The sequence below is a fragment of the Erinaceus europaeus genome, chromosome 14 (assembly GCF_950295315.1).
Source record: "Erinaceus europaeus chromosome 14, mEriEur2.1, whole genome shotgun sequence".
NCBI classification, from domain to species: domain Eukaryota; kingdom Metazoa; phylum Chordata; class Mammalia; order Eulipotyphla; family Erinaceidae; genus Erinaceus; species Erinaceus europaeus.
In genome coordinates this window covers 74,646,454-74,672,583 of record NC_080175.1, presented here as the reverse complement: position 1 = coordinate 74,672,583, position 26,130 = coordinate 74,646,454, and the positions used below count along the sequence as shown (strand labels likewise).

At 41.0% G+C, this 26,130-nt stretch overlaps 1 protein-coding gene across 1 annotated transcript in view; it reads left to right on the top strand.

Annotated features, from left to right (window-relative positions):
- Nucleotides 1–24,331, top strand: part of GNB4 (G protein subunit beta 4) — a 28,354-nt gene extending 4,023 nt beyond the window's left edge. The window contains exons 2-9 of the mRNA XM_007518126.3: nucleotides 4,341–4,379; nucleotides 5,895–6,001; nucleotides 10,597–10,660; nucleotides 12,554–12,716; nucleotides 13,777–13,843; nucleotides 13,946–14,147; nucleotides 17,500–17,716; nucleotides 22,711–24,331. Of these exons, the coding sequence (XP_007518188.1) occupies nucleotides 4,341–4,379; nucleotides 5,895–6,001; nucleotides 10,597–10,660; nucleotides 12,554–12,716; nucleotides 13,777–13,843; nucleotides 13,946–14,147; nucleotides 17,500–17,716; nucleotides 22,711–22,817 (966 nt within the window). The 3' untranslated portion in view covers nucleotides 22,818–24,331. The remainder of the gene's footprint in view (nucleotides 1–4,340; nucleotides 4,380–5,894; nucleotides 6,002–10,596; nucleotides 10,661–12,553; nucleotides 12,717–13,776; nucleotides 13,844–13,945; nucleotides 14,148–17,499; nucleotides 17,717–22,710) is intronic.
- Nucleotides 24,332–26,130: the final 1,799 nt, after the last annotated feature.

Below are 26,130 nucleotides of genomic sequence, written 5' to 3'. Positions count from 1 at the left end.
AACATAGTGGGGAGATAAAAGACAGCACCTGGGGGTTGGGCGGTAGTTCTGTGGGCTAAGCATATGTGGCGCGAGGCACAAGGACCTGCTTAAGGATCCCAGTTCAAGCCCCCAGCTCCCCATGTGCAAAGGGGTCACTTCACAAGCAGTGAAGCAGGTACGAAGGTGTCTTATCTTTCTCTCCCCCTTTTTGTCTCCCCTCCCCTCTCTGTTTCTCTCTGTCCTACCCAACAACGATGACATCAATAACAACAATATTAATAGCCACAACAACAATAAAAGGGCAACAAGAAGGGGAAAAAATAGCCTCTAGGAGCAGTGGATTCGTGGTGCAGGCACCAAGCCCCAGCAATAACCCTGGAAGAAAAAAAAAAGCACCTATTGCACCAAAGTAGAAGACTGAGTGAGGTTGGGAGGGTTCAGGTCTTGGAAGACAGAGTGGGGTTTGAATTGTTATGTGGAAAACTGAGAAATGTTACACATGTGCAAACTATTGTATTTTATTTTATTGTTGGCTGTAAACCACTAATTCCCCAGTTCAAAAAAAAAAAAAAAAGACGGGCTGGGTGGTAGCGCAGCGGGTTAAGTGCACATGGCACAGAGCACTAGGACCGGCATAAGGATTCCAGTTCGAGCCCCCAGCTCCCTACCTGCAGGGGGTCACTTCACAAGCGGTGAAGCAGGTCTGCAGGTGTCTGTCTTTCTCTCCTCCTCTCTGTCTTCCCCTCCTCTCTCCATTTCTCTCTATCCTATCCAACAACAGCTCTAACAACAATAACAATAACAATAACAAGCACAACAAGGGCAACAGTGTGGAAAAAAGAGCCTCCAGGAGCAGTGGATTAGTGGATAGTGATGGATTCATAGAGCCCCAGCAATAACCCTGGAGGCAAAATATATAAATAAATAATAAAAAAACAGCACCTGCATCACCTTCACCATCTTCCTCAGGAGGGGCAGACTAGAATCGTGGAAAGGCTCCAAATCCACAGGAGCTAATCCTGCAGGTCTGGTGCACCACTGCAGTGCTACCTCCATGGCCCCTCAAAAGATTTATTTTTTAATCAGATACCTGAGTCAAGACAGGAGACCTAAACAGTAATATTTCATGTTCACATAGCTTAAAATCAGAGAAACTCTTGACAGAATTTAGTCTTCAACTGTACCATTTTGGGAATATGGTTCAGGCCACCACTGTCATTTCTGGAAATTCTTTTCATTGTAGGAAAGTGGACTTAGTCACTCTTCTCCAGATGCGGTTCCTGAACACACAATTTGACTAAGAATGAGAGAATTAAATCATATGTTTATGCAGCTACTTATGAACATCCTTATACAGAAATATTTTAAGTGTACATAAATAGGTTGAAAGGGCAAAAAAGATCACGCAGCTCCCGGCCAGTCTTTGATGAGAGCAGATGTAGGCTTTTTTTTTTCCTTCCTGACTGACTGGAACAAGTTGTCCATTTGGGGCATTTCTTCAATAAATACTACATGTTCAAAGCACTATAGGGAAAAACCACAGTTGAAGAAGAGACTATCCTAATTGTCGACAGAAGACATTTGTTTGAAGTCTAATAGGAAGAATTCACTGCACTTTGATTTTCCACAGATAGGAATTTCCTAAATTTATCAAACTTGCTTTTAAAACTCTATTTGCCATCATTCTCTCTGACTTTCTGCATCTAAAAAAAAATATTTGTTTGCCTTTATTTATTTTGTTGATTTTCATTTCATTGCCTTCCCTTCAGTTTGTATAAAATATTTGAGTTCTCTTAGAAAGGTCACCTAAAATGCTTTGCCATAAGCACATACTAACATACAGGGAATGTGATCTTAATATAAAAAATGCCGATACTATTCAGCAAAAATCATTGCCTACTACATAAAAATATTCCTGAGACAGTTTCCTCAAAATGTATAAAGATCTTTCCATTGGGGAGTCGGGCGGTAGCGCAGTGGGTTAAGCGCTGGTAGCACAAAGCAAGGACTGGTGTAAGGATCCTGGTTCAAGCCCCGGCTCCCCACCTGCGGGGGAGTCGCTTCACAAGCAATGAAGCAGGTCTGCAGGTGTCTGTCTTTCTCTTCCCCCTCTTGTCTTCCCCTCCTCTCTTCATTTCTCTCTGTCCTATCCAACAACAACATCATCAATAATAACTACAACAATAAAACAACAAGGGCAATAAAAATCTTTCCCTTGTCATAGCATTTATTCAGGGTATGTTTTTAAAACCCTTGAAAGAATGCTGTATGTTTTAATATCTCTGAAATGACCTGTATTATATCACAAATGTCATTCTCATCCCCTCAACTTACAAATGCCAGAATAAACAGAAAGGGAATTCAGAACTCTTACTTTCTCCATTTTAGTTTAGTAACAAATACAACTCTGAATACAGTGCTCTTAATCAGCATGGTTCTTCTTTGAATCAAGGGGTAAAATTAAAATATATTTGACTTGGGGGCCCGGGCGGTAGTGCGGTGGATTAAGTGCACATGGTGCAAAGCAAGGACTGCCATAAGGATCTTAGTTCGAGCCCCTGGCTCCCCACCTGCGGGGTTATCAATTCACAAGCAGTGAAGCAGGTCTGCAGGTATCTGTCTTTCTCTCCCCCTCTGTGTCTTCCCCTCCTCTCTCCATTTCTCTCTGTCCTATCCAACAACAGCAACAATAACAATAATAGTAATAACAAGGGCAACAAAAATGGGAAAAATGGCCTCCAGGAGCAGTGAATCCACAGTACAGGCACTGAGCCCCAGCGATAACCCTGGAGGGGGAAATATATATATTTGACTCAGGAATCCTACGTGTATTTTCACAATGGAACATAATTGAGACTTCATAAATCAACCCATCAGCCCATTCATTATGGCCAGCTTGTTTTCAACAAGGGTAACAAGAGCATTCTCTAGGGAAAGAACAGTCATTTCAACAAATGGTCCTCATGTCTGCATGCAAAAGAATGGATTACTCCTACTTGATGCAAGATACCAAAATTAAATGAAAAATGGACCCTACATCTCACAACTTGAAATATGAAATTCTCTTTAAAAAGATTTATTTATTTACTTTTGGCAAGGAATATAGTTATCTAGTAAAGGCACCCACTAAAGGGTCTCTTGGCTTGATCTTGGGAAATGAGAAAAAATATCTGACTCCAAGCTCCACAGGGGTATAAAATATATATTTAACTAGGAACATAGCAATTAAGGGCTTGAGAAGCAAATTCAGTTAAAAAAAGATACTAAAAAGAGTCGGGTAGTAGCGCAGCGGGTTAAGCGCATGTGACACAAAGCATCCCGGTCCGGTCCAAGCCCCTGGTTCCCCACCTGCAGGAGAGTCGCTTCACAGACGGTGAAGCAAGTCTGCAGGTATCTCTCTTTCTTTCCCCCTCTGTTTTCCTCTCCTCTCTCCATTTCTCTCTGTCCTATCTAAAAACGACAGCATCAATAACAACAACAACTACTACAACAACAATGAAAAACAAGGGCAACAAAAGGGAAAATAAATGAATAAATTTTTTAAAAAGGTACTACAAAGGGCATTGGTGGCATACTGAGTCTACTGTACATGCTACTCTAGTGTATATGCAGCCATGTGCAAGGATCCAGGTTCAAGCCCCCACAAGTGGGGAAGCAGTGCTACAGGTGTCTTTCTCCCTCTCTATCTTCTTCTTCCCTCTCAGTTTTTCTCTGTTGCTATCCAATAAATAAACAAATAAATATTTTAAAAGATGCTAGACTCTCAAGAAAGGAAGAGTGAGCAGGAAAGTCTGCTGGATTTCTTTATTTTAATCAAGGTGGAGGGAAAAGATGCCAGAACACTGCTCAATTCTGGTGTACAGTGGTGCTGGGCATTGAAACTGAGACCTCTGGAACTAGCAAAATAGTTCACTTGGATAGTTTGCTGCTTTGCCATGTTATTTATCCAGAAAAAGAAACTAATTACTAATAGGTGATGGCTAGATCTTGAGAACATGCTGAGTGTTAAGGTCATCTATTGTGATTGCATTTATATATCCAGAAAAGGTAAGTCCATAAAGACAATGAATTAGTGGTTGCCACAGGGGAAGAAGAAACGGGAGCATAAAGGTTTTCTTCGGGGCCTGGGGAAGGTTGATGGGAGGAGTGTTCTAGAATTGGTTGTGGTGGCTTCATGACATTGTGAGTATACTAACCAGTGAATACATTGTAAAATGATGGGGGGTTTTACCTAGAATTATTTAAAGTAAAAAGAAAAATGACAAAAAAAAAACTATTTGCAGTTGTACATAGTCTATAAAAATCTGTTATCCATGTGTGGAGGTTTCTGTTTCTCAGTGTCTTTTACTGTGTTTCAGGATGCCAGGAAAGCGTGCAATGATTCCACACTTGCTCAGGTAAAGAGGGCTCTTGTCTCCCTTAGTTAATTTCAGTATGTCCAGGGACCAGGCAGTGGTGCACCTGGTTAAGCGCTCACATTACAGTGTGCCAGGACCCAGATTTAAGCCCCTGGTCCCCATCTGCAGATGGGAAAGGGTCATGACTGGTGAAGCAGGGCTGTAGGTGTGTCTCTGCCACTCTCTCCCTCTCTATTCCCCCCTCTCTCTCAATTTCTCTTTGCCTCTATCCAGTAATAAATAAATAAATAAATTTTTAAAAATTTCAGTATGTCCATGAGAATACTTGAACCGATACAAATGACAATCCTGATTCTTTCTATTAACACTATGTTGAAAAAGTCATGCCTGCTTAGAAATACTTTATAAATTGTTAGTGTTATTCAAGCACTTTTTTCTTTTTGATACATATTTTTTATTTTTTTAATCTTCATTTATTTATTGGATAGAGATAGCCAGAAATTGAGAAGAAGGGGGAGGTAGAGAGGGAGAGAGTCAGAGAGACACCTGCAACACTCACAAAACTTTCTTCCTGCAGGTGGGGACCAGGGACTCGAACCTGGGTCCTTGTGCATTGTAACATGTGCACTCAACCAGGTGCGCCACCACCCAGCCCCTTGATATAATTTTTATTCCTGATTTAACAATGCCTTTCAGTACTGTAAGAGTATAGATAGAGTGTAGCTCCACAGTGCACCATCCTCCCAAGTTCTGTTCCCCCCTTCCCCACCACCAGAGTTCTCACAAAGTCTGACAGACAGTATGACTTCTCCTCCTCTTTTTCCCCCAAGAGCATTGCTCTACTCTGGCATTTGGCGGTGTGGGACATTGAACCTGGGACCTGGAAGCCTCAGGCTGGAAAATCTGTTTGCATAACTGTTATGCTGTCTCCCTTTGCCCTCCAAGTATTTTTAAAAGCATTCTTGTTGCAGGGCTGAGTGGTGGCACATTCAGTTAAGCATATGTGCAAGGACCTGAGTTCAAGTCCCCTCTCTACTCTTGCAACCCACTCCTGAGAGGATTGAAGCCCTGAGGTCTACCAAGACAAACAAACAAATACCTGTTTTTTAATCAACAAATTGGATATATCCATTGCAACAACTTCTTTCTTTTTTTTTTTTTCAAGTTAAAGGCATACAGCATGATGCTTTGTTTTACTTGTGTTGTGAAATGATTACCACAGTAGACTAGCTTTCCTCTTCTAGCTTAGATGTAATAGACAGATTAGAAAGGAGAAAAAGAAACCATTTTTCCTTGTGATGAGAACTCTTAGAATCTTCTTGCGGCAGGTCTTTTATGCGCCATGCGGCTGTGTTAGCCCTAGTCAGCAGGCTGTGTGTAGCACCCCTCACTTGTTCTGTCTTGTGAGCAGAAGGTTGTGCCTTCGACCTCTTCCTCCCCCCCCCATGTCCCCCATTCCATTGTATGTCTACTTTAGTGCCTCCTTTTTCTCAATGAAATCTTCTCCTGAGCACCACCTAACTTAGAGACTAACACTTTTGTCTTTTTGTGAAGATCACATCAAACATGGACTCCGTGGGCCGAATGCAAATGCGAACAAGACGTACCCTCCGGGGTCACCTGGCTAAGATCTATGCTATGCACTGGGGATATGATTCCAGGTTTGTACCTCACCTGAGCATACTACCAGCAGTTGTATTTGTAAATTCCTACTTGTGAAGTATCTGCAGAAAAATGCACTCCATATGAACATTTTGCTTTCACTAAAATAGTCATCAACACTTTAAATAAACATTTAGTGTGAAAAGTAAATGTATGGGTTGAGATAGCTAACAGCATAATGGCTCTGCAAAAACCTGCCATGCCTGAGGCTCCTAGGTTTCAGGTTCAGTTCCCAGTACCACCATCAGCCATAGCTGAACAGTACTCTGGGGTTTGTGTCTGTCTGTCTGTCTGTCTTTCTCTGTCCTACCCTCTCTGTATCTTTCTCATACTTTTACTAAAACAAAATAAATTAAAAAAAGAAAAAGAAGCTTCTCAAAAATAACCTTTATCAAATTATCAGGAAAATGGTTTAGAAAAGGATTTTTTGGGAGTCGGGCTGTAGCTCAGCGGATTAAGCGCAGGTGGCGCAAAGCACAAGGACCGGCATAAGGATCCCGGTTCGAACCTGGCTCCTCACCTGCAGGGGAGTCGCTTCACAGGCGGTGAAGCAGGTCTGCAGGTGTCTATCTTTCTCTCCCCCTCTCTGTCTTCCCCTCCTCTCTCCATTTCTTTCTGTCCTATCCAACAACGACGACAACAACAATAATAACTACAACAATAAAAAAAAAAAACCAACAAGGGCAACAAAAGGGAATAAATAAATAAAAATTAAAAAAAAAAAAGAAAAGGATTTTTTTAGAAAGATGTGTATGTGTTCAAGAGAACAAGAGAGAATGAGAAGGAGACCAGAGTAGCTTTTACAGCAACAGTGGCAACTGAACCTGGAACTTCTGGGAACGACGCAGGCATGGTGGTCCCGAGCTCTAGTGCTGAAATACTCACCATTTACCAGGACTTACTTACTTACTTACTTACTTCCTTCCTTCCTTCCTTCCTTCCTTCCTTCCTTCCTTCCTTCCTTCCTTGAGAAATCCTGGTTGAGTTTTCAGGTGATTTTTTGTTGCTTTTTCTAGTTGACTGTGAAGTGTGACCACTGTTAGACTACATAGCCATGAGTCTGGAAGTTTCTCAAGTTCTCAGGGTTTCTTTTCTGTATAGCAGGGCATTATGCTTTGTATTAAAATATGCTAAAAGCAGTTTTTATTTTATGTTAATCTTGAAATATCAATTAACACAGAGCTATTCCTGAATACTTTCTGTGTGTTTGGTACTGGATATTATAATGGTTATTAGCTAAACTCACAAAGGATGGGATTATGTAAATAAAATAAAGTTGTTTTTGTTTGTTTTGTTTTGTTTTTTGGCTTTTTGGAACTTAATGCAGACGAAAGTTCACCACTCTGGGCTGACTTTTCGGGGAGACAGAGATAGAAAGAGGGAGCGAGAGAAAGAGAGAGGCCATGGCCAGAAAGGTGCCCTACCAGTTGAGCTATGCCACCAGCCCCAGAGATGTTTTGTTTCATTTGACGTGCACTTGCAGGCCAGGCCACTGTGGGTCCCTTTGCAGGAATCCAGTGTCATCGGCTCTTCTCCAAGTGGCTGGTCACAGCAGCTCATCCTGCTGTTATAGTGCTAGGCTTGGCCACTCCATTGGGAAAATTCCGTTCCCCTCAACAAGCTATCTTAAAATAAAAATTGTATTGTTTTTTTCTCTTTCCCTGGATCAGTTTTTTCACACATCTGATTTATAGATTAAAGAGAAAGGGAGAGTCAGGCAGAGAAGAGAGCCAGCAATACACTGCTCCACCATCCATGGAGTTCCCCCTGTGCTGTTGTCCATGGTGCTCTCTTATGGTGTGTGGACTAGGGTCATGGTCAGACACTTACTCCGTTGCTGTGCTATCTCCCAGCCCCACATTTTGTATGATAGTGACAAATAAAATATAAGATAAAAAAAAACAATTCATGATGATAGAAAAGGACCTAGGTTTGAGGTGAGAGTGTTTTGCAGACACCTATTAAGGGGAGATGAGAAATTGTACCCATGTGGTGGTCCGGGAGGTGGCTCAGTGGATAAAGCATCTAACTCTCAGCTGGGAGTATGGATGGACCTGTCAACACCCATGTTCAGCGGGGAAGCAATTACAGAAGCCAGACCTTCCACCTTCTGCATCCTACAGTGATCTTGGGTTCATATTCCCAAAGGGATAAAGAATATGAAAGCTATCAGGGGAGAGGATGGGATACAGAGTTCTGGTGGTGGGAATTGTGTGAAGTTGTACCCCTCTTATTCTATGGTTTAGTCAAAGTTTCCTTTTTATAAATAAATTTTTTTTTAAAATTATTATCTTTATTTATTTGATAGAGACAGCCAGAAATCAAGAGGGAAGTGGGTGAGAGACAGACAGACACCTGTAACACTCTCAAAGCTTTTTTCCTGCAGGTGGGGACCAGGGACTCGAACCTGGGTCCTTGTGCATTGTAACATGTGCACTCAACCAGGTGTGCCACCACCTGGCCCCATAAATAAAAAATTAAAAAAAAAAAAAAGCATCTGACTCTCAAGCATGAGGTCCTGAGTTCAATCCCTGGCAGCACATGTACCAGAGTGATGTCTGGTTCGTTCTCTCCTCTATGTTTCTCATTAATAAATAGTCTTTAAAAAAAAAGAGAAGAAAGAAATTGTACCCATATGTCAACACCTGTACTATAAGTCATTAGCACCACCCAGTAAAGTGATTTGTTTAAAAATCATTTAATATATAAATATTATAAAAATATAATAATTAACTCATAATTACTTAGTCAAGAGTTCACAGTTAGCCTTAGTAGCAGAGCTCTACATTCAACTTTCCTCAACTACCTTCAACTACCTTTCCCAATTCTTATAAATTCTAGACAACTGAAAACATTCCCAATGCCATATTTCTTCATTTCTTCTTTTTTATTATCTTTATTATATAGAGACAGTCTTTATTTATTATATAGATTTATTTATTTATTATATAGAGACAGTCAGAAATCGCAAGGGAATTGGTATATAGGGAGAGAGACAGAGAAACGGTGCAGCACTGCTTCACCACTTGCAAAGCTTTCCCCCTGCAGGTGGGGACCATGGGCTCAAACCTTGATCCTTGCATGTTATAACCTGTGCTCAACCAGGTGTGCTACCACCTTGTCCCTATTTCTTCATTTCTTGTCCTTGATTATTTACCGTCCTTATAGAATGTGGACTTTTCTTTCTTGAAGTCCCAAAATTTCATTAGGTATCATTCTCTCTTTTTAAACTAGGGGGATTATTGGTTTACATTGATAGTAAATACAGTAGTTGGTACATGTGTAATGTCTCTCATTTTCCACTTAACACTCTAAACCTCCACCTAGGTCCTCCTTTGCCATCATGTTCCAGGACCTGAACATCTCCCACCACCCCACCACCCCAAAGTCCTTTACTTTGGTGCTCTCTTTTACAGGTTGTAGTTGACGGACTCAGCTAGCAGTCATCACATCACTTCCTGTTCGCTTTCTATGGTATTTACTCTCAGTCACTCTTCTGGCAGCTTCCACTCACCCTGTTGACATCAAATACTTATCTCCACCAGGTGGAAGAGACTTCAAGTTTTGTTTTGTTTTTACCAAAGCACTGTTCAGCTCTGGCATCTGGTGGGGCTGAGGATTGAACCTAGGACCTTTGGTGGCTCTGGCATGAAAGACTATTTGCATAATCATTATGCTATCTCCCCAGCCCAATTGATAATTTTAGATTGAGTGAAATATAGCAGTCAGGCTGTTGTTTATTCTGTTGTCATTTAATTTGAGTTAGTAATTACTAAACCGGTCAGCTAATATCTACTAGAATCTCGAATAAGAATAAGAATGTTGGGAGTTAGGAGGTAGCGTAGCGGGTTAGGCGCAGGTGGCGCAAAGCACAAGGACCAGCCTAAGGATCCCGGTTCGAGCCCCTGGCTCTCCACCTGCAGGGGAGTCGTCGCTTCACAGGTGGTGAAGCAGGTCTGCAGGTGTCTGTCTTTCTCTCCCCCTCTCTGCCTTTCCCTCCTCTCTCCATTTCTCTCTGTCCTATCCAACAACGATGACCTCAGTAACAACAATAAAAAAAAAGTTCAACAAAAGGGAATAAATAAATATTTTTAAAAAATTAGAATGTTGTCCTCATGAAAATGATGACTCATCACCAGGGAAATTTTTTTAGTAAAATGCCTTAATATATTTTTGTTGCTGTTTACTGGAGGAATTAGTGGGTTACAGTCAACATTAAAATACAGTAGTTTGTATATGTGTAACATTTTTCAGTTTTCCACATAACAATTCAACCCTCTCTAGGTCTTCCTCTGCCTAATATTATGTTCCAGGACCTGAACCCTCCCCACACCCTACAGTCTTTTACTTTGGTGCAATACACCAAGCCCAGTCCAAAAAGTGTCTGCTTTTTTGCTGAATTTTCTGTTACATTGAGTATTATTGGCATGCAAAAAAAATTTGTTAAGTTGAAAAAGTATTTTGGTGTCAAGTTTTTGATAGAAGATTGTATTTTCTTCCTATGAACTGCTCTACATTAATTCAGTGTGTAACTGATTTAAAGTACTTTTTCTCCCTCTAAGTGTCAAAATTATTTTTGTCTTTGTTCCTCTAGGCTACTAGTCAGTGCTTCTCAAGATGGAAAATTAATTATTTGGGATAGCTATACAACAAATAAGGTAGATTTTCTTAATAATTCTTTAAAATAATCTTATGTTTGGTTTGATGTCCACCAATTCTTTGTGCTTTCAAAACTTGACCATGATAGATTTATTTTCTATTATCTGTTTCCTTTTAATATGAAGGACTTTCTTTTTCCAAGGACAACTATAGAAATAGTGTGTAGTGTATTTTACCTGGGCTTCATATTTTATATTTGAATATTAGAAAACAGCAATTCTTCTTACTATTATTTATCGCCATCAGAGTTATCCCTAGGGCTCTGTGACACTTCTCCCAGTGGCCATTTTCTTCTTTTTTGTTTTTCTCTCTCTGATAGAACAGAGAAATTGAGATGGAAAGGGGTGATAGAAAGAGGAGAGATACCTGCAGACCTGCTTCACCACTTGTGAAGTTTCTCCACTGCTGGTGGGAACTGGGGGTTTGAACCTAGGTCCTTGTGCATGGTAATGTGTATGCTCAACCAGGTGCACCACAGCTGCCCAGAAAGCATCATGAATTTTTTTCTTTTAATTTCCATTTCATAATGTGACAAAGACCAAGATTTTTTTCATTTCTAGTTGTGGACAACCTAAATGCTATGTGAGACTTTTTACTTGGACTCCTGCAGACTGCTCAAAAGATAAAGTGTGGATTGGAAGCCAGTTACAACTGAGTTAGTCTCTCTTTATAGTGGCCACGGGGCCCTTCTGTCTACACTAGGAGCAGTCCTCCAATTTAAGAGGTGTCAGGTGGCTGTGAAAGGCTTCAGGGAAATCTTTAGAAATCAAATGCTTGTAGAGTCTATGTACACTTGGACAGCTATTATACTTTATTACAGATTTGAACATACCTCTTTATTAAATAAATGATACCATTAGCCTGGTTCAGATTTTTAAAACTAGCCACGACAGATAAGTCACGTAACAATTCTGTACTCACTGGCATTGAAATTTTCTTTCAGCTGTGTTTTTCTAAAGCCAAACATTGCAGGCAATATAGTATTCCCCTTTTTAAAAAAGATTTTTAATTTATTAATGAGAAATAGAGGAAGAGAGAGAGAGAGAACCAGACATAACTCTACTACATGTTCTGCCGGGCATTGAGCTGAGGACCTCATACTTGAGAGTCCAGTGCTTTATCCACTGTGCCACCTCCCAGACCACATTAGATAGTATTTCATGCTAAGTGAAAGCACAGCCTAAGCATATAGTGTGTTGACTCTGGATATTTATTTTTTTAATTTCTTGGGTCAACAGTAAAATACAATAGTTTGTACATGTGTAACATTTCTCAGTTTTCCTCTTAGCAATTCACCGCCTTAGGTCCTCCTCTGCCATCATGGTCTATATGGATATTTAATCTGCTATTCCTATACAGCTTCAGTTTTGCTCTCTGACCTAGGTTTGACTGGTCCTGGATAACAAGACACCAGAAAATGGTGTGAACAGATCTGAATTCAGGCCAGAGCTTGTTCCCTATTAATAGGAGGACTGTGTGCCATCTCTTCATGGAAGAACCATTTAAATCAACTCTCCTACTTGTGAATAACCTCCCTTTGTACTGGTTTGTGTTGTATTGGAGGAGATTTTTGTTGGGCACAACTGCAAAGGCAAAGCATTGCAAGATTCTTTAACATTTTGCACCTAATGTTGCAAACAGCTATATTAGCATTGAACCATCCTTTTGTCCTTGATCCTGTTACAAGATTGAACTCTGAAAAGAGAACTTCATAAATCTGAGTGATTTGATAATATAGACAAAAAAAGGAGGGGGAGCTGCATTTTAGCATGCGCTTGTATTTTTTCACTGGTGACTTTGTTATGGTGTTGCCTTTGACTATAGTGATGTGTTCTTGTCGTTCTGTGATTACTTCCCTACTCATGGGTGTGGGGCGCTTACTTGTTCTGCAGATGCATGCAATTCCTCTGAGGTCCTCTTGGGTGATGACCTGTGCTTATGCTCCCTCGGGTAATTACGTCGCTTGTGGAGGCCTGGACAACATCTGCTCCATCTATAACCTAAAAACCAGAGAAGGAAATGTGCGAGTGAGCAGGGAGCTACCGGGACATACTGGTGAGTTAGGCGAACTAATAGAATCCTTGCCTCTAGGCCTAACTCCTTCCAAAGAACAGGCTGCTCCAGGAGAATGACCAGTTAGGCTCAGCTGGTGGGAGAATGAATGTTCATCAAGTGAGAGTAGCAGCTACTGTGAGTCAGGGAAATACTTAACTTTATATAGTCATACAAGGACCATGTGGTGGCACACAATGCAGAATCCACACATTACCGTGCACAATGAAGGACCCAGGTTCAAGCACCCAGTCCCCACCTGCAGAGGGGAAGCTACATGAGCAGTAGAGCCACGGCTTTCCTAATGCTGGGATGCTGTTTATGTGATCAGTGCATAAGAGAGAGTTTGCTGGTAGATTTAGTTACAGATGATGTAGAATTTGAGATACATTCAGAGCTAGAGATCCCACTGGCAAATGGTACTGGTGAGATACTATGTTTTAAAAATGTATATATTGATACTTATTATTTATTTAAAACTTTTAAGTTATCTATATTTATCAGATAGAGACAGGCAGAAATTGAGAGCGTAAGGGTAGATAGAGAGGGGGAGAGAAAGAGAGACACCTGCAGCACTGCTTCACCATCGCAAAGCTGTTTCCCTGCAGGTAGGGGCTGGGGACTCGAACCCAAGTCCTGTGTATTGTAATAACCAGGTACACCTCCACCCAACTCTCTTTTTAAATTATTTATCTTTTTTATTGCAGTTTGGGAGGTGGTATAGTGACTAATGTGTTAGGGTTCCAAATCATGAGGTCCCGAATTCCATGGTCAGCATCACACGTGCCAGAGTAATGCTCTGGCTCTCTCGCCTCTCTATCATAAACAAATACTAAAAAAAAATTTACTTATTAATCTTATTGGGAGAGGGAAGAGGGGTGGGGGAAGGAAGCAACAGACCAGCGCACCAGTCTGGTACATGGACTAAAGATCAGTACCTCATGCTTGGAAGTGTGGCACTTCAGCCACTGCGCCAACTCCTGTGTCACTCTGTTGCTATTGCAATGCAATTTTGAGTTAGCCAATCAACGACAACCTAAAATTTGTATTCTCTGTGTTGTAGGCTACTTGTCCTGCTGCCGATTTTTAGATGACACCCAGATTGTTACAAGTTCAGGAGACACAACTTGGTGAGTCCCTCCCGAAACTGGTGGGGAGTGGAGAGGAAAGGGTCGTAGGAACTGACATGAGAGAAAATAATGGTGATTCTTTTTATGTCTTTGCAATGACAGCGCTTTGTGGGACATTGAAACTGCCCAGCAAACAACCACGTTCACAGGGCACTCTGGAGACGTGATGAGCCTTTCTCTCAGTCCTGACATGAAGACTTTTGTTTCTGGTGCTTGCGACGCTTCCTCCAAGTTATGGGATATCCGAGATGGGATGTGTAGACAGTCTTTCACGGGGCATGTGTCAGATATTAATGCTGTCAGTGTAAGTACAAGCCACCTCTAAGGAAAAGGTGTTGTGTGATTAAAGTGTAGGATTCTTTTCTTTTTTGTATTTTATTTACTTTATTTTTGAGAGAGATGCAGAGAGAGAAAGACACAGAAGCAAATATCAGAACACTGCACAGCTCTGGCTTATTGTGGTGTGGGGGATTGAACCTGGGACTTTGGAGTCTCAGGCATGAGAGTCTCTTTGCATAACCATTATACTATCTACCCCCACCCAAGTGTAGGATTCTGTAACATGATTTTAATGATAAATTGACGCCAAAGATCTTTTGTAAATTGTGCTCCAGCAATATTGAGTGACAGAATAATAATATCAGATTTCTTTCTTTTTTTCTCTTTCTCTTTCTTTCTTTCTTTCCCTCCAGGGTTATCACTGGGGCTCAGTGCCACCACCTCGAATCCGCCACTCCTGGAGGCTATTTTTTTCCATTTTGCTGCCCTTATTGTTGCGCTTGTTGTAATTGTTATTGTTGTCATAGCTGCTGCTGCTGCTGCTGCTATTGTTGTTGTTGTTGTTAGATAGGGCAGAGAGAAGTTGAGAGAGGAGGGAAGACAGAGTGGAGGAGAGAAAGACACTTTCAGGCCTGCTTCACTGCTTGCAAAGCGACCCCTCTATTGGTAGGGAGCCGGGGGCTTGAACCAGGATCTTTACTCTAGCCCTTGTGCTTTGTGCCATGTGCACTTAACTCACTGCACTATCGCCCAGCCCCCAAATAATATCAGATTTCTTTTTTGTTTTTTTGTCACTAGGGCTGTTGCTGGAGCTTGTTGTCTACAAACGGCATCAGTGCCCCCAGTCTTTTTTTTTTTTAGTAGAGGCAGAAAGAAAGAGAAAGACCTGCATCACTGCTGTGCCGCTCATGAAGCTTTCTCCCTGCAGGTGGGGACTGGGGACTTGAACCTGGGCTCTCAAACATGGTAACATGTGTGCTTTACTGCTGTGTCACTGCCAGGCCTCATGGTTTGAATTTTTTTAAAATGGAAAGACTTGGGGTCAGGTGGTGGCACACCTGGTTGAGCACACATGTTATAATGCACACAAGGATCTTGGTTCAAGCTCCTGGTCCTGACCTGCAGGGGGAAAGCCTCACAAGTGGTGAAGCAGGGCTGCAGGTGTCTCCTCTCTCCTTCTGTATCATCCCCTTCCCTTTCCACATCTGGCTATCTCTAACCAATAAATAAAGATAATTTAAAATAAATAAATAAAATGGAAATATTTTAGCCTATAGGCATTGGTCTTTATTTGCATGTGAACAATAAGTACTAATTCTGGGTGGTGGAGATAGCATAAATGGTTATGCCAAAAGACTTACACACCTGAGACCCTAAGGTCTCAGGTTCAATACCCAGCACCACCATAAACCAGAGCTGAGCAATGCTTTGATAAAATAAACAAATACTATTTTCAAGCTCAGAGGGTTAGATTATCTTGAGCAGAGTAGTGAGGACAAGGGAAACAACCCAAATAGATTAGTTAGGAAGCCAAACACAGCCAGCCAAACGTGGATTAGAATCTTGGTTCTGGGAGTCGGTCAGTAGCATAGTGGGTTAAGTGCACATAGCGTGAAGCGCAAGGACCGGCATAAGGATCCCTGTTCGAGCCTCCGGCTCCCCACCTGCAGGGGAGTCGCTTCACAGGTGGTGAAGCAGGTCTGCAGATGTCTATCTTTCTCTCCCCCTCTGTGTCTTTCCCTCCTCTCTCCATTTCTCTCTGTCCTAACAATGACGACATCAACAACAATAATAACTACAACAACAATAAAAAAAAAGGGCAACAAAAGGGAAAATAAAAAATAATTTAAAAAAAAGACTCTTGGTTCTGCTATGAATGGCTATCAGAGACCAGTCACGCTACTTAACCCCAAAAGCCTCAGAGTTCTTGGATTTTTAGAATGGGCATCATAGTAACTACATCAAATTATAATGTGGAGACTTAATATGAAATTATATACTGGATACTCAATGCATGGTATAAATTATTTATGATCTATATGATATGCAACTATATACATACCTGTAACATCTCTTACTATAGAACGGATCAGAAGATAGCTTAGCCAGTAAAGCACATGACTTGCCAGGCTCGAGGCTGTGAGTTCAAGCCCTGGCAATGCAAGGGAACACCATGGATGGCACTGAGGGGGATCTGTGGATGGTGAGACAGTGCTGTGGTATTCCTCCTCCCTCTTGGTCTGCTACTCCTTTGTTCTTCTAAAATAAATAAATATATACGATTGCTCCAGGGTAGAGGCATCAACTGATGCATATTGATGCATTTTTAAAAAGTCCTGCCAAATACTTAATTACAATTAGGAAAAAAAATAGTATCCTGGGAGTTGGGCGGTAGTGCAGCGGGTTAAGCGCAGGTGTCGCAAAGCACAAGGACCAGCATAAGGATCCCAGTTTGAATCCCCAGCTCCCCACCTGCAGGGGAGTTGCTTCATAAGCGGTGAAGCAGGTCTGTAGATGTCTATCTTTCTCTCTCCCTCTCTGTCTTCCCCTCCTCTCTCCATTTCTCTCTGTCATATCCAACAACAAGGTGTCTTTCTCCTTCTCTGTCTTCCCCGCCTCTCTCCGTTTCTCTCTGTCCTAGCGAACAATGACAGTAATAACAACAATAATCACCACAACAGTAAAACAAGGGCAACAAAAGGGAATAAATAAATTTAAAAAAATTTAAAGTATCTTGTAAAAAGGGCAAAGCAGAATATCATTCTGGTTTTTTTTTGTTCAATTCCTGCTCAGGTTTATGGTGGTGTGGGGAAATTGAACCTGGGACTTCAGAGCCTCAGGCATGAAAGTCGTTTTGCAGAGCCATTATGCTGTCTCCCCGCCCTCGCCCTCAGAATGCCATTCAAAATTATCCAGTGGTGTGAATTCAGAGGAAGGGTGTACGTAGAGAGATTCTGCTTGACTTAGGGAAATGGGTCCGGGTGGACCAGACAGCACACTATGTAGATAAGCCTAGAATCTCCTTAAGTATTGTACTTGCCAATTATCAGATGTGTGAATATAGTCTAATTCTGCAGGATTTTTTTTTCCTCTCCAGGGTTATCAGTGGGGTTCTGTGCCTGCACTATGAATCCACTGCTCCTGGAGGCTATCTGTTGTTGCTGCTGGGAGTGGTGGAATCGTAGTGTAGGTACCAAGTCCCAGCCATAAACCTAGTGGCAATAAATAAATTTTAAAAACCAACAAACAAAACTTTAATGCCTAGTATCGCTCACCTAGTAAGAAATTAAGTGGAAATTTAATGCTAGGTCTGTCTGACCCCAGAGGTTTTTTTCACACATGCCTATGGAATAAATGCTTGCTATTTTTCTTCCCAGTTTTTCCCAAATGGATATGCTTTTGCCACTGGTTCTGATGATGCCACTTGCCGGCTCTTTGACCTGCGGGCGGACCAGGAGTTACTAATGTATTTCCACGACAATATCATCTGTGGGATCACTTCCGTCGCCTTCTCAAAAAGTGGGCGCCTCCTGCTAGCTGGCTATGACGACTTCAATTGCAATGTTTGGGACACCCTCAAAGGAGATCGTGCAGGTTGGTAAATGAAGGGGGCCTTCATTTTTCTCATGCTGGAATTCCTTCCTTTTTTTGTTTTTCTTTCTTTTTTTTTATTCATGTACTACGTTGTTCGTTCTCCAGTCCCCCTCCCCATCATTTACATTTATTGCTCTGTGTTTTGAGAGAAACAGTAAGTCACAGTTCAGTGACCCTTTCACTAAGTTTTGGTTTTTCATTTTTAGCACCATCTTTTTAAGTCTCTTCTGTATGTATATGTGTATATATATATATATATATATATATATATATATGTATATATCAGTGATTTAATATTGATTTACAAAATTACAAAATAACGGGTAGATATAGTTCCACACTTCCCACCACCTGAGTTCTGTGTCCCCATTCCCTCCACTGGAAACTGCAGTGGTTCTTCCAAGGGCACAGATATGGATTGACTAGTACTTCTATAAGTATCTGTCTATCTATATATTTAATACCACCTTTTAAATTTGAAAGTACTTTTTTTTTTATTGCTATTCTCACTGGGTCTCACCACTCCAGACTGATTTTTTTCAGACTGAGAAACAGAGAGAAAGGGAAAGACGGAAGGTCAGGCAGTAGCACACTGGTTAAGCGGACATATCACCACCCTCAAGGACCAGGGTTTGAGCCCCTGCTCCTCATGTGCAGGAGGGAAGCTTCACCAGTGATGAAGCAAGTACTACAGATCTCTCTGTGTCTATCTTCCTCACCCCTTTCCATTTCTCTCTGTCCTAGGCAATAGAGAAAAAAAAAAAACCAGAAAAAATGGTTTCTGGGAGCAGTGGATTCTTACTGCTGGCACCGAGCCCTATTGATAACCCCGGTGGGGGAAATACTAAAGCAGTAGCACACAGGATTTGCATGTGACAGGTCTGGGTTCAACCTCCAGACACTAATCAATGGTTGGAGCTGGTCACTGTGATCAAAAACAACAGAGAGTGGGGAGTGGGCGGTAGTGCACAGGTTAAGCGCACGTGGGGCAAAGCGCAAGGACCGGTGTAAGGATCCCGGTTCGAGCCCTCGGCTCCCCGCCTGCAGAGGAGTCGCTTCACAGGCGGTGAAGCAGGTCTGCAAGTGTCTATCTCTCCCCCTCTCTGTCTTCCCCTCCTCTCTCCATTTCTCTCTGTCCTATCCAACAACAAAGACAGACAACAATTATAACTACAACAATAAAACAACAAGGGCAACAAAAAGGGAATAAATAAATATTAAAAAAAAAAAACAGAGAGTGGTGCACTGGGTCAAGTACACATAGTATGAAGCGCAAGGACCTGTGCAAGGATCCCCAGGTCCTCACCTGCAGGGGGGTCGCTTCACAGGTGGTGAAGCAGGTCTGCAGGTGTCTATCTTTCTCTCCCCTCTCTGTCTTCCCCTACTCTCTGGATTTCTCTCTGTCCTATCCAACAACAACAACAACAGCAATGGCAACAATAACAATAACAAAATGGAACAAGTGGCTGCCAGGAGCAGTGGATTCGTAGTGCAGGCACTGAGTCCCAACTATAATCCTGGAGGCAAAAGAAAAAAAACAAACCCCAAAACATCATAAAATATATTTGTTTTACACCTTCCCTCTCCCTCTACCTTTTTAAATAGATGCCTGAGTTTGATCTTAGAAGTAATAGCATGCATGTGTAAAGCCCTGGGTTCAATCACAGCACTACATACAGAACCAAAAAAGAACAAGTAAAGCACATGTTTGAATCTTGATTTTGCTTTGCTTACTGCTGGCTCCAGGTTGGCTCAACTGCAGTTTCCCATCTTACAACTGAATCACGACTCATGAATTGCTAATCCAGCTTCCTTTCCAGTTGAAATATTAAATATGAAGCCATTGTGGTTTTGTTACTTTATCGTGGTAAATTTTCTCATTGCCGAGTATCATTATAGCAGAGGTACTGTAGAGAGCATTAAGCTAGACAAGATGGACTTCTGTACCTGAGACTGGATGAAAGGATGCCCTTCATATACAGGGCCATGCAGTGGTGTGCCTGGTAGAGCACACACAGTACAGTGCGTAAGGACTTGGGTTCAAGCCTCCGTCCCCTGCAGGGGAAAAAGTGTCATGAGTGGTGAAGCAGAGCTGCAGGTTTCTCTCTTCTTTTTTCCCTATCTCCCTTCTGTCCTTTCAATTCTCCCATCACCTATTTCCCCCTCTCACGTACCCCCTGAACACACATTACAATGCGCAAGGACCCAAGTGCAGGAAGGAATGCTTCACTAGTGGTGAAGTAGTGCTGCAGGTGTCTCTATATTTTACACACACATACACACACACACTAGTATGTAAGATATTTCAAGGCAGGGGTAGATAGCATAATGGTTATGCAAAAAGACTCCGCCTAAGGTTCCAGAGTCCCAGGGTCAATCCCCCACACCACCATAAGCCAGAGCAGAGCTCTGGTAAAAAAAAAAAAGTATTTCAGATTTCTTATCTGGATGGTAGCACAGTGGATAAAGCATGAGGTCTTGAGTTCTATCCCTAACATCACATGTACCAGAGTGATGTTCTTTTTTTTTTTAATATTTATTTATTTTTCCCTTTTGCTGCCCTTTTTTCCATTGTTGTTGTAGTTATTATTGTTGTTGTTATTGATGTCGTCATTGCAGGATAGGACAGAGAGAAATGGAGAGAGGAGGGGAAGACGGGGAGAGAAAGATTAGACACCTGCAAACCTGCTTCACCGCCTGTGAAGTGACCCCCCTGCAGTTGGGGAGTCGGGGGCTCGAACTGGGATCCTTATGCCGGTCCTTGCGCTTTGCGCCACATGCGTTTAACCCGCTGCGTCACCACCCGACTCCCTAGAGCGATGTTCTTGTTCTCTCACTTCCTCTCTCTCTCTCTCATAAATAAATAAAATTAAAAGATAATTCAAACTTAAACAGTTTACAGAAGGAAATTTTATTAAGAATTCATTTATCTGGGAGATGTTGTAGTGGATAAAACACTGGACTCTCAAACATGAGGCCTGAGTTCAATCCCAGGCAGCACATGTACCAAAATGATGTCTGGTTCTTTCTCTCTTCTTGTCTTTCTCATTAATAAATAAAATCTTAAAAAACAAACAAAAACCTGTATCCCTTGTCACTGGGACTTAAAACTTAAAAAAAAAATCATTTAACAGTGGTCTGGGAGGTAGCACAATGGATAAAGCACTGGACTCTCAAACATGAGATTCTGAGTTCGATTCCCAGCAGCACATTTACCAGAGTGATGGCTGGTTCTTTCTCTTCTCCTTTCTCATTAATAAATAAATAAATAAATAAATTCTTAAGAAACAGATCTATTTACGGGTGGAGGAGATAGCATATGGTCATACTTTTAAAAGACTTTCATGCCTGAGGCACCAGTGATCCCAGGTTCCATCTCCAGCACCACCATAAACCAGAAATAAGCTGTGTTCTGGTAAAAAAAATAAATAAGTAAAATAAATTATTAGTGATTTAACAGTGTTTTAAAATTATAAGATTTAAAAAATATATTATAGGAGGGGGCTGAGAGATAGCTCACCTGATAAGAGTGCACACTTTTAAAAATATTTTAATTTTTGGTTAGAAAGAAAAATTGAGAAGGGGGAGATAGGGAAAGAGACAGGGAGACACTTGCAGCCCTATTTCACCACTCATGAAGCTTTCCCCCTGCATGTGGGGACCAGGGGCTTGAACCTGGGTCTTTGCACTCTAATATGTGTGCTTTACCCAGGTGAATCACCACCTGACTCCTAACAAAAGGTTTCAGGGTAAGGCCAGATCATAGTGCACTGGGTTAAGCACACAGTGTGAAGCGCAAGAACCGGAGGACCGGAGCAAGCATCCGGGTTCGAGCTCCCGGCTCCCCACCTGCAGGGGAGCCATTTCACAAGCAGGTCTGCAGATGTCTGTTTTCTCTCTCTCCTTCTCTGTCTTCCCCTCCTCTCTCAATTTCTCTCTGTCCTGTACAACAACAGCAGCAGCAACAAGAACAAGAAAATGGAAATGATGGCCTCCAGGAGCAGTGGATTCATAGTGCAGGAACTGAGCCCCAATGATAACCCTGGAGGCAAAAAAAAAAAAGATTTCAAGGGTATGGCTTCACACCACACATCGTCTAACTCACCACACAATTTACACAAGTTCTTTGCCGTCTGCTTCACCCCCAACCACTATAGTTTTCACAAAGTCTAAAAGACAGTTTAGCTACTTTTTTTTCTTTTTGAAAAATTATTCTTGTTCAGAATTTGAGATATTCTAACTTGTAAACGTTTTTTGAGAGGGTTAGTGGAACAGCTCACTTAGTGTACTGGTTTGCCATGTGTGTAACTCAGGTTCAAGCCTGGCCCCCCACGGCAGGGAAGTTTTAGCGTTATGATCTTTTTCACTCTCTCTTTTTACCTGTCTCTACCTAAAATAAATAAATCAAATTTCATGAGCGGGAAACTAGAGCACTGCTCAACTCTGACATATGGGATTGAACCAGTACAGGTCTCTGGAGCCTCAGGCATGTAAGTCTGACATGCAGTCTCCCTACCCTACAAGATAATACTTTTCCAAAGTCTACATTTCTTTTCCCATTTACTCCCTCATGTCTGGCAATATTTCATTTCTCTTGTGTGGTTACTAAGTCTACTGAGTATGACTTTCCAGAGGAAACTAAAACTAGATACCCTTGATAATTTCAGAAAATTAAAACCAAAACATTAAAGTATTTGGTGGTTAATCAGAAGAAAGTGAATAAGTTGTGTTGCCGTTTTTCAGAAGTGAAAAAATACAGCAACTTCATTTTTTAAAAAACATTTGTTAATTTAATAGTAAAGGGGAGAGAGAAAACCAGAGCATCACCAGTGCTGAGGCTCAAACTCTGGACCTCATACCTCTGTGTCACCTCCTAGGCCTTCCCTTCTCCATTTTTTTTTAATTTTTATTTTTTTGTGTATAGAGTTGGGTAATTCTATAATCACTATTTACTAACTTTCTTTTTTCCCTGAACATTTATTTTTTTCTTTTAGGTGTTCTTGCTGGTCACGACAACCGTGTCAGCTGTCTAGGTGTGACAGATGATGGCATGGCTGTGGCCACAGGCTCGTGGGACAGTTTTCTGCGAATCTGGAATTAGCGGTGTCAACCCCATTTGCTGTTCTCCCCTGATTTTCTGGAGAAAACATTGCTATAGCCAACAGCTGTGAAAGGAATTCTACCTTATATCTACACGGGAAGGTTTTTCTATTGAGATTATTATATACAAAAGAAACTTGCAGAAGACCTAAACAGCATCAAATAAAAAATCAAACAAAAAATAACAAGGCAAAGGTGCTCGCTGAGATTAAAGGACCAGTGTATTTGAAAAATTGAGCTTGTTTAAACCTGGATAAATTTTTGCCTGCATTCAGTTTCTTTATTTTCTCTGGTCTAACAAAATGTATACATTACAGCAGCCTTGTGGGTTTGCATATGCATTTTTAACTCATAAGAAATGCCATTGTTTTTAGTTGTGGAAAGGAGCTGTTAGATTTGGTAGTTGGGGGGAGTGATACTCCTGTGTGCAGTCTTACATTTGAACAAAGTCTCCTTGATCTGACCTTCCTTTAAGAGATACTGGTTGCTTAGTGTTTAAGAATGCTGACAAACCTAAATGCTTCTGTGGGGAGTCATTGTGAATATCAGTTTCTAGTGCATGTTTTGCCAGTCTATCCACTTAAATATTCATTTTCAGTTCTTTGAGGGGGAAGGGATAGTCTGAAGACCAGGGAATAGACTTTTGTATAAATACACAAGACACTCTTGTATTAATAGTAGGTAGATGGCAGTAATCATGTATAACTGTTTGGTATTTAAAGAAAAAGTTGGTGATGACCAAATGACACTTTGAGTAGTTCTCTAACTATTGATAGTTGGCCTTTTCTGTTGAATTCATTTTCTAGTTCTGAATCTGTAAAATGTACTCATATCAGAAGTTTGATGAAGATTTGGATTTCCCCTGCATCTAAAGAATTCCCCCCAGCATTATGCTTTCAAAAGTTGTGGAAAGTCAACCAATCACTGGATCTGTAATTATAATTAGGTGGTTTAATGAATGTATTTTCATAGAAATTTAAAATCTGAATTGCTATTTGTGCCTTCAGATTTTTAAAAATGTTCACTGTTTTGCTTTTCTATAATATGTCTTCTCTTATCACAAAGTATAGGTTGTTGAGTGGGTTTGCTTCAAAGGATGTTTAGATCAAGGAAAACTCACTTTAGAGCCAAAAGAAAAATTCCAAGAGAGCAGTTTTTGAAGGCATCATCACTTATCAACAGTATGCTAACAATTGTGTTAGAAGGATGGACCACCCTGAATTTGAACACAGATACAATTTCCCTTGGATTTTTTGTTCACAAATAAATTTAAGTGAATGACAACAGAAAATAGTCTTGCTTGATAGTGAAGTTCCAGGTTATTGTGGTATGTAAACATGTCTTAGAGCATATTAATAGTAAGTGATGTCAGTTACTGATGAGATGTCTCATCAGTAGCCTTTAATCACTTGTAACCATAACTTAAACACTCCTAAATCTTTCTGTAATTTCCAATTTGGCATTGTGAACATGCTAATAAGTGCATCAGTTATAGTAAAGTATCGACTTTGTTTAGTTTTGTTTTTTGTTTTTGCTGCCACAGTTATCTCTGAAGCTTGGTGCCTCCGTTCTGTTTGGTTTTAAGATCAGTTGACAATAAAAGAAAATAAAATCTATAAAGGCAGATTAAAATACAGGACCAAAAATATTGTAGAAGGTATGAATGTATATTTATATACCCATAGAAACTTTTTGAATTTTAACTTTTTGCTATTAATATTTGTGGACTAGTTATACCACGTTATAAAGAGCAGTTCTTTGATAAAAAGAATGTTAAAGAAATGTACTCATTAAAAGAAAAAAAAAGTGGAATTTGCCATGTATCTTAATAATTCATCCCCAAATCCCTTTCAAGAAAAGTATTTCTGCTGTATACAAAATATCCACATTTATATGAAAAGAAAATCTCTACTTTTAAAGTTATTCTAGTAATAAGTTTAGTCAGACATACACAGACTGTAAGGTCTATAGGATTATTAAACATGTCAATTAAAGCAATTTAGTATCAAGGTTTGTTTAGATAGTTTGAAAGCAATTCTCATATAAATATATATTAGGCAACTAAAGACTAACCACTCTTGTTGCTAATTTTCACACATGACCAAACAGCCTCATTACTGCACCAGTTTCACTATTTTTTTTTTTTAACAGGTAGAGAGAGGGGGAAAGACACCATAACACCAAGGCTTCTTGCAGTGTGCACTGGTGGGGGTTGAGATCAAGACTGGGCAATACACATGGCAAGGCAGCCCTGGCCAAGTGAGCTATCGCTATCTTGCTGTCCCACTAAATTCATTTTTTACTTTCTGATAATAAGGGTTCTAGCATCCAATGTGTTTGTCTTCACTCAGTCTGACTTCAGCCATTTGTCTAGTCATTCAGTTGTGCCTAAAACGCCTTCCTGACATTGCCTGAGACTCTGAGGTCCCAGGTCTCATCCCCAGCACTGTACCTATCTTGGAAAGAAGGAAGCAAGGAAGGAAAAGAGGGAGGGAGGGAGGGAAGGAGGGAGGGAGGGAGGGAGGTGTCGTTTTAAGGAGCTTGTAAAGACTTGTGCATGTATCTGGTGCCTATTTTTGCCTTTTACCTTATACAAAGCATTTTAAATAAAACGTGCTTCCACAGGTTCATTTGTAGGCTCGATTCACTGATAATACTGAGATCTGGCAAGAGTATTATTATTATTATTGACACTGGTTTGCAATGCTGTAACATTTTAGGACTATAGCTCTACGCCCACATACGTATATTAGACACTAGCAAGAACATTTCAAAGGCATATACTCTTCAGAAATCAAGTGAGCGTGATTACTACATGGTGTCCTGTGCCATCCAAAAGCCCTGATGAAGGTGATGAAGAAAGCCAGTCTTTCTCTCAGCAAGGATGTCTTCTCCATGTTGACCAACAGTCATTTTTGGCAGCCTTAGTCTAAATGTCCAAGATGCCCCCATATCTCAGATTTCTACAGTTGTGATCCCAGGGCCACACACATCATATTATATTCCATCATGGGGGCTGGGCGGTGGTGCAGTCAGTAAATTCCACAAGTTATGATGTGCAAGGGCCAGGTTCATGCCCCCAGTCCCCACCTGCAGGGGAGGGAAGCTTCAAGAGCCTCTTTCTCCCTATTTCTATTGTCATAATAAAAACATTCCACCTTAATCAGGTTAAAAGATTTGGGCATAATACTTCACTTTCACAGCCAAATAGGCAATTACCACTTTAATTTAGGCTCAGCTGAACTGGTTAATAAGTATAATAGTGAATTCTTCAGAGAAAATGTGTGTTGAGAGAAAAATGCAGGTGCTCCTGG